Source organism: Nannospalax galili, unplaced genomic scaffold (genome assembly GCF_000622305.1).
Source record: "Nannospalax galili isolate Female #2095 unplaced genomic scaffold, S.galili_v1.0 scaffold861, whole genome shotgun sequence".
In the NCBI taxonomy this organism is placed as follows: Eukaryota; Metazoa; Chordata; class Mammalia; order Rodentia; family Spalacidae; genus Nannospalax; species Nannospalax galili.
Genome location: NW_008345581.1, coordinates 618,446 through 625,979, shown reverse-complemented (window position 1 = coordinate 625,979; position 7,534 = coordinate 618,446). Strand labels below are relative to the sequence as shown.

At 40.4% G+C, this 7,534-nt stretch overlaps 1 protein-coding gene across 3 annotated transcripts in view; it reads right to left on the bottom strand.

The window, feature by feature from the left end:
• Ppp2r3a (protein phosphatase 2 regulatory subunit B''alpha) overlaps positions 1–7,534 on the bottom strand; it is a 243,705-nt gene that overhangs the window by 119,632 nt on the left and 116,539 nt on the right. For all 3 annotated transcript variants that reach the window (XM_017800255.2, XM_008841637.3, XM_008841639.3), the window contains one exon: positions 7,279–7,353. In XM_017800255.2, coding sequence (XP_017655744.1) covers positions 7,279–7,353 — 75 coding nt within the window. The remainder of the gene's footprint in view (positions 1–7,278; positions 7,354–7,534) is intronic.

The following is a 7,534-nucleotide window of genomic DNA, read 5'->3' as shown; positions in this document are numbered from 1 at the left end:
CCCTCCCCTCCTCTCCCCTCTCCTCTTTCTCCCCCCCACCCCCCAGGGTCTTGCTACATAGCCCAGTCTGGTCCTAAACATGAGGTATTCTTGCCTTCCCTCTGGAATAGCTGGGATTTCAAGCACACACCACTAGCTTTTCCAACTCTTAAAATTCTCAGATTATGGGGCTGGAGAGATGGCTCAGTGGTTAAGAGTGCTGACTGCTCTTGCAGTGGACCCGGGTTTGTTTCCCAGCACTCACATGGTGGCTATGTTCCGTCCTTAACTCCAGTTCCAGGGGAATCCAAAGCCCTCTTCTGATCTCTGCGGCATTGCACGACATGGGTACACTCACATACATGTGGGCAATACATTCATACATATAAAATAAAAATTAAAATATTAATATTTTGAATATTAAAATATTTTTTAAATTCTCAGATTGTACTACAGAGCTAAAGTCATAAAAACACCATAGTATTGGCACAAAAATAGACACATAGATCAATGGAACAAAATAGAAGACCCAAACATGAGTTCATATAATTTCAGCAACCTGATAATCAATCAAGGTGCCAAGAACACCCAATGGGAGGAAAGGTGGCATCTTCAACAAGTGGTGCTGGCAAAACGGGATCTCCACCTGCAGAAAAATGAAACTTGACCCTTATCTTTCACCCTGCATGAAAATCAACTCCAAATGGATCAAAGACCTCAATATAAAACACGAAATTTGGAAACTGCTGGAAGACAACATAGGCAGCACCCTCCGAGATATAGGAATAGGAAAGGACTTTCTAAATCAGACAACAGCTGCTCAGGCACTGGTCAACAGTAAGTGGGACCTCATCAAATTATGAAGTTTCCATACAGCAAAAGAAAGGGAAGAGGAAACCCACTGAGTGGGAGAAAATCTTCACCAGATACACATCCAACAGGGGATTAATATCCAGAATATACAACGAATTCAAAAAAGAAAGAAATAAGAGGATAAATGACCCAATAAAAAGATGGGTGATAGACCTAAACAGAGAGCTCTCAGATTTGATAAAAACACCTTATATACATGTATGAAATTCTCAATAAAGATAAATGACCCAATAAAAAGATGGGTGATAGACCTAAACAGAGAGCTCTCAAGTGAAGAAATAAAAATGGCTAAGAAGCACCTTAAAAAGTGCTCAACATCCTTAGTAATTAGAGAAATGCAAATCAAAACCGCTTTCAGATTACATCTTACCCCAGTGAGATTGGCCAAGATCAAGAGAATGAAAGACTCCACATGCTGAAGAGGATGTGGAGAAAGAGGAGCGCTCATTCACTGCTGGTAGGAATGCAAACTCGTGCAAAACTATGGAAAGCAGTGTGGAGAATCCTTAAAAAACTAAAAATGAACCTACCATATGATTCAGTGATACCACTCTTTGGCACATACCCAAAGGACTCATCGTACTGCAGAGATACCTGTACATCCATGTTTGTTGCTGCTCTCTTCACAATAGCTAAGAATTGAGAACAACCTAAATGTCTCTCAACTGACAAATGGTTAATGAAAATGTGATACATCTACTCAATGGAGTTCTACTCAGCAGTAAGAAAAGGTGAAATTATGAAATTCGCAGGTAAATGGATCGAGCTAGAGAGTGTTATACTAAGTGAAGTAACACAAACGCAGAAAAGCAAGCGACTTATGTTTTCCCTCATTTGTGGATTGTAGCACCAATCCTTATATGTGAGTATATGAATTCTGATGTAACACCAGGACCCAGGTAAAGGCAAAGGATACATGGAGGTAAAGGACAAGAAACAACCTGAAAGGGGGATAGTAGGGAACAGATGCTACCTGAGGGAGTGGAAAAATTATGTGTAACTGGCAGGGAGGAGAGGAGGGAAGGACATTCAAGGGACCATAGTGTGGGGGAACATGGGAACTCGGGAACGGAAGGATGGCGGGAGTTGGGAGGTATTGGGGGAAGGGTGGGTATGGTGGGGGCACTGATATTCGAAGGGAGGGAGTAGGGAGGCTGGATGGGAGAAAAAAGTAGAGATAAGTGAATCTTGGGGGGGGGGTTACAAAACTTAAGAGGGAAAAGTGATGCCCTAGAAACCCTATGAGAAATGCACGTAGAGTGTCTGAACATTGATGGATATATATACCTAGGACCTGCTTGGAAGGGAACAGAGTGCGAGATAGAAGAGACCTTCCTTAGAGCGACAAACATGTTGTATAGCATTCATCAAAGAAGTTTCTTTTTGCAACAAATGGAGGCTACTGCAGAGTTGCACATCTGGTCAGGCTTAGAGAACATGCACCTGGGGGATGCCCAGTACTAGGTGACACATCTGAAGTCAAATCTCTACAATAAAGGCTCATGGAACAAGTGGAATAAGGGGTAGAGAGAGGGCTAATGCACCCTTCAACTCTCACCAGTGAGGCTTCCATGTACATCAGAGTGTGTTACACACAGAAAGCCTCAACTGGCCAACTTTGGAGAATGAGTGTAGAGTGCATGATGGGACTCCTGTATGGAACCTCACCCACCCACGGCTCAGGGACCACTGCAGAAGAGGAGGCAGAAAGACTGTAAGAGCCAGGGCTGGTTCATGAACGAATGAAGTGGGGGTTTCCAGGCCAATGGAGGCTTGCTCATGTGACCCTATGGCAGCAGTGGTATCCAACACAGGACCCATGTCAACTCAATCAAACAAGGGCCCAAAGGGGAGGTGAGAAATAGGTGGTGGATCAGCACTAGATCAAGAACTATCTGAGACTGGTTGCTGCTAGGTGAGGGTGAGGGTGACTTGCATACAACCACTGGATGGGCTGACTAGACTCCAGGGGATGCATTCACACTGGAGTTCAAATGCCTGAATGAAAAGGACTCAGCATGCATGGCAGAGTGTGTAGGGTTTAGCGGGGGAAGGCATGGATGGGGGGAGGAGGTCTGTATGTGAGTGGGAAATATTGTATGAAATTTTAAAAGCTCAATAAAAAAAAGAATTAAAAATTCTCAATTATGATTTACTGTACCCTGAGCTTACAGAACAGCCAATGACCAGGGCCCAACAATTCTCTTTGGGATTGCAGGCAGAATTAATGTAGAATAATAATAATAATTCTTCTTCTCCTTCTTCTTTTTGAGACAAGGTCTCCCTGTAGCACCAGCTGGCTTGGAACTCACCATGTAGATCAGGCTGGCCTCAATCTTAGAGAACTGCCTGCTTCCCTTTCCTCAGTGCTGAGATTAAAGGCATGCACCACCATGTCCAGTTTATAATTCCTTTTTTTAAAACTTTATTTATTTAGTGTGTGTGTGTGTGTGTGTGTGTGTTTACATGTGAGTGCATGCCATGTGTATGCACAAGTCAGGGGATGATCTATAGGAGTCAGTTCTCTGTGTCTCTCTGTCTCTGTCTCTGTCTCTCTCTCTCTGCACACCATGTTCTGGGGATCAAATTCAGGTCATGACACTTGTTGAACCATCTTGCCAGTGTAGAATTCTTAAGAATACATCCCCATGGGACTGGGGAAGTAACTCAGTGTTAGAATACTTGTCTAGCATGCTCAAGGTCTTTGGGGTTGATCCCCAGTACCACAAAATAAAAAATTTTACAAAGAGAGTAATATCACGTATTCACTCAGTATTTAATATGTGCCTATCAAGTGTCAGATATTATTCTAGGTACTGGGAGTAGATCAATAAAATATATAAAGTCTCCTTTCTCATGTAGTTTATATTATATTATAGTGAAAGATATAGACAATAAGCAAGAAATTTAATATCAGAAAGCGTTAAGAAGAAAAAATAAAGCATATATTAGATGTGGTAGAACAAAAATCCCAGCACACAGGATGCTGAGGCAGCAAGATCAAGAGTTCAAGGCCCGCCTGGACTGTATAGTGAGACCCTGTCTCAAAAATCTAAAAAGAAAAACAAAGGAATAGAGAGTTGGGGAGACACCAGACAGAGAAGAGACTCAAGAAGACAGACAGGACCAGGATATTTGTTCAGGCACCTGGAAATGAGGAAGAATTACTGCAGATGAGAATCTGTAGAACATTCTATGTTGAGGAAGGAGGAACAACAAAGCATCTGAGGTAAAAATGGGCCTGTCTAGCCACAGTGAGGAGGGACAGAGAATCAACATTAGCAAGCAAGCTTGGGATGCAAGGTCAGTCCAACATACTCAAATCAATAAATGTAATTAACCATATAAATGAACTCAAGAACAGAAATTACATGATCACCTTGATAGATGCAGAAAAGGCAATTCAACCAAGTTCAGCATGCCTTAATGATAAAAGTCCTAGAGAAATTAGGATAGATGGTATATGTGTCAAAATAATACATGCTATATATGACATACCTATAAGTCAACATTATATTAAAAGGGGGGAAAAACAACATTTTCTCTAAAATCTGAAACAAGACAAGGGTACTTAATTCAATCCTATTCAGTATAGTGCTGTAAGTCTTAGCTAAAGCAACAAAACAAGAAAAAAGATGTAAAGGGATACAAATAAGAAAGGAGGAAGTTAAATTCTCCCTATTTGCTGGTGAAATGATTCTATGCTTAAAAGACCCTATAGACTCTACCAGAAAACTAGATGTAATAAACATAGCAAGTTTCAAGGTACAAAATCAATGTGCAAAATCAGTACCTTTGAAAATAACAAACTCGCTGAGAAACAAATTAGGAATAATATCTCATTCACAATACCTTTCCTCCCCATAAAAATATCTAGGAATAAACCCAACCAAAGAGGTAAAAGACCTCTACAAGGAAAACTTTTTAAGACAGTTAAAAAAGAAATCGAAGAAGACACTATTTGATAGAAAGACCTTCCATGCTCCTGGATTGGTAGAATTAATATTGTGAAATGGCTATAATAACAAAAGTAATCTATAGATTCAATGTAACCCTCATAAAAATTCCAATGGCATTCTTCAGAGAACTATAAAAAAAATTCTAAAATTCATGTGGAAACGCAAAAGACCATGAATAGTCAAAGCAATTCTAAGAAAGAACAATGCCAGAAGTATCATATTACTTGACCTCAAATTATCCTACAGAGCCATAGTGACAAAGACAACACGATACTGGCACAAAAACATAGATATGCAGACCGATGGAACAGAACAGAGGACCAAAATAAATAAATAAACAAACCCATAGAACCAATGACACCTAATTTCTGACAAAGGTGCCAAGAACATATACTGGAATTCAATAAATGGTAATGGCAAAACTGGATAATTACCCATAGAAGAACAAAAGTAGATTCTATCTCCTACTTTACACACACACACAATTCAAAATTGAGGGGGCTAGAGAGATGACACAGCGGTTAAGAACACTGGTTATTCTTCCAGAAGACCCAGGTTCAAATCCCAGCACCCACATGGCAGCTAACAACTGTCTGTAACTCCAGTTCCAGGGGCTCCAACAGCCTCTTCTGTCCTCGCGGGCACTGCACAACACAGGTGCACTTACCTACATGCAGGCAATACACTCATAAACATAAAGATAAAAATAATAAATAAAAATATTAAAAAAACAATTCAAAATTGATCAAAGACCTTAATTAAAAACCAGAAACAAACTACTAAAGGAAAGCAAAGGGAAAACCCAGGATAAACATACAGGGAATAACTTTCTGATAGAACCTCAGCAACATAGGAAATAGCCTCAAGAATTGAAAGACGGAATTATATGAAATTAAAAAGCTTCTGAATTGCAAACAAAGCTATTAGCAGAGTGAACAGAGCCTACAGAATGGGAAAAAAGTCTTCATCAACTATACTTCAGACAGGATAGGTTAATATCTAGAATACATAAGGAACTACAGAAATTAAACTACAAAACCTCAAATCTGTCAATCAATAAACGGGCTGATGAAATGAACATAGAGTTCTCAAGAGAAGAAACACAGGGCTGGGGAGATGGCTTGGTTGCACAAGCATGAAGTCCCAGTATTAACATAGATGCTGGGTATGGTGGTGCATGTGTGAAACCCTAGCACTGGAGTGGAGGCAGAGACACATGCATCTTCAGAGATCAAGGGGCCAATCTAGTTTATCAGTGGGCACCTTACCTGCCAAACCATCTCACTGATCAAAAATCTTACAAAGTTTTATAGAGCAAATGACAGTCAATGGAAGAGTAAAGAATGAAATTCCCACAGGAAGAAAATACCAAAACAATGCAGGAGTCATTTGTTATATTAGAACCGTACTTTCATAATGATAGGGCTCTCCTGGGAGAGGACGACCCTGCTTAGATGAAGGACCTAAGCTAGTACCAAAGGCTGTTTCATTTGAGTGTATCTGTGAATATGAAGTGTACCCCTGGGCTTTGTTTCCAAAATAACCAGGGAGATAGGGCAAAGTGCACTCTGGCCTGTGCCCCTTTCACTCACAATGATGCCTGCCTGTGATTCATTAGATGAAGTTGTGCATGAGATACAAGGAGAGCACCTTACGAAATGGGATTGTATGTTATTTTATTTTTTATTATTTTTATTTTATGTGTATGGGGTATTGCCTGCATGTAGGTAAGTGCACCCGAGTCATGCAATGCCCATGGAGGTCAGAAGAGGCTGTCGGATCCCCTGGGACTGGAGTTATGGACAGTTGTTAGCTGCTACGTGGGTGCTGGGATTCAGACATGGGTCTTCTGCAAGAACAACCAGTGTTCTTAACCGCTGAGCCATCTCTCCAGCCCCGAGTATGTTATTTTAGATTCCCTATATGATTTATTTACTTCTCATTATTATTTATAGGCCTAATTTTAAGGGTCTAGAGATATCTTTTTTGGGAAAATCTGTCTATTATTTTAGTATTATTTAGAATTACTAAAGATCAAGTGAATGTTAAAATTTATGAGTAAAAATATGCCTCATAAGACCAGCCAGGATATTACTGCAATGTTGTATATCAGAGACCTATTTTGGTACTGACACATACATGAAGGGAAAAGAATACAAATATAAATTATTAATTGAATTTTAATCTATACCTTCTTTCCATTTGAAATACTCTACCCACCTGGGTATGGTGGCACAGGCCTTCAATCCTAGCACTGAGGAGGCAGAGGCTGGTGGATCTCTTTGAGTTCAAGGCCAGCTTGGTCTACCATAGAAAGTTCCAGGCCAACCAAAGCTTCATAGTGAGACCCTGTCTCAAAAATATGCCTGTATTATCTTTCACAAAATAACCTGAAAGCCTGGATACTATGTAATGATAAAAATGCGATTTATGTAGTTTTATTAAGACAAAACAGTACTCAGCTTACCGTGGTGATGTAGCGAGAGTGGAATTCTGGAGCATCTTTCAGGAACGTAAGGCCAGGGTGTGTATCTACCACATCCTTAAAAATATTGAAATCAAAACTAAGTTAACAAACAAAGTTAAAAAATAAAAACAAGCTGGGCGTGGTGGCGCACGCCTTTAATCCCAGCACTCAGGAAGAAGAGGCAGGTGGATCTCTGTGAGTTCAAGGCCAGCCTGGTCCACATAGTGAGTTACTCCAGGACAGCTGGGGCTACAGG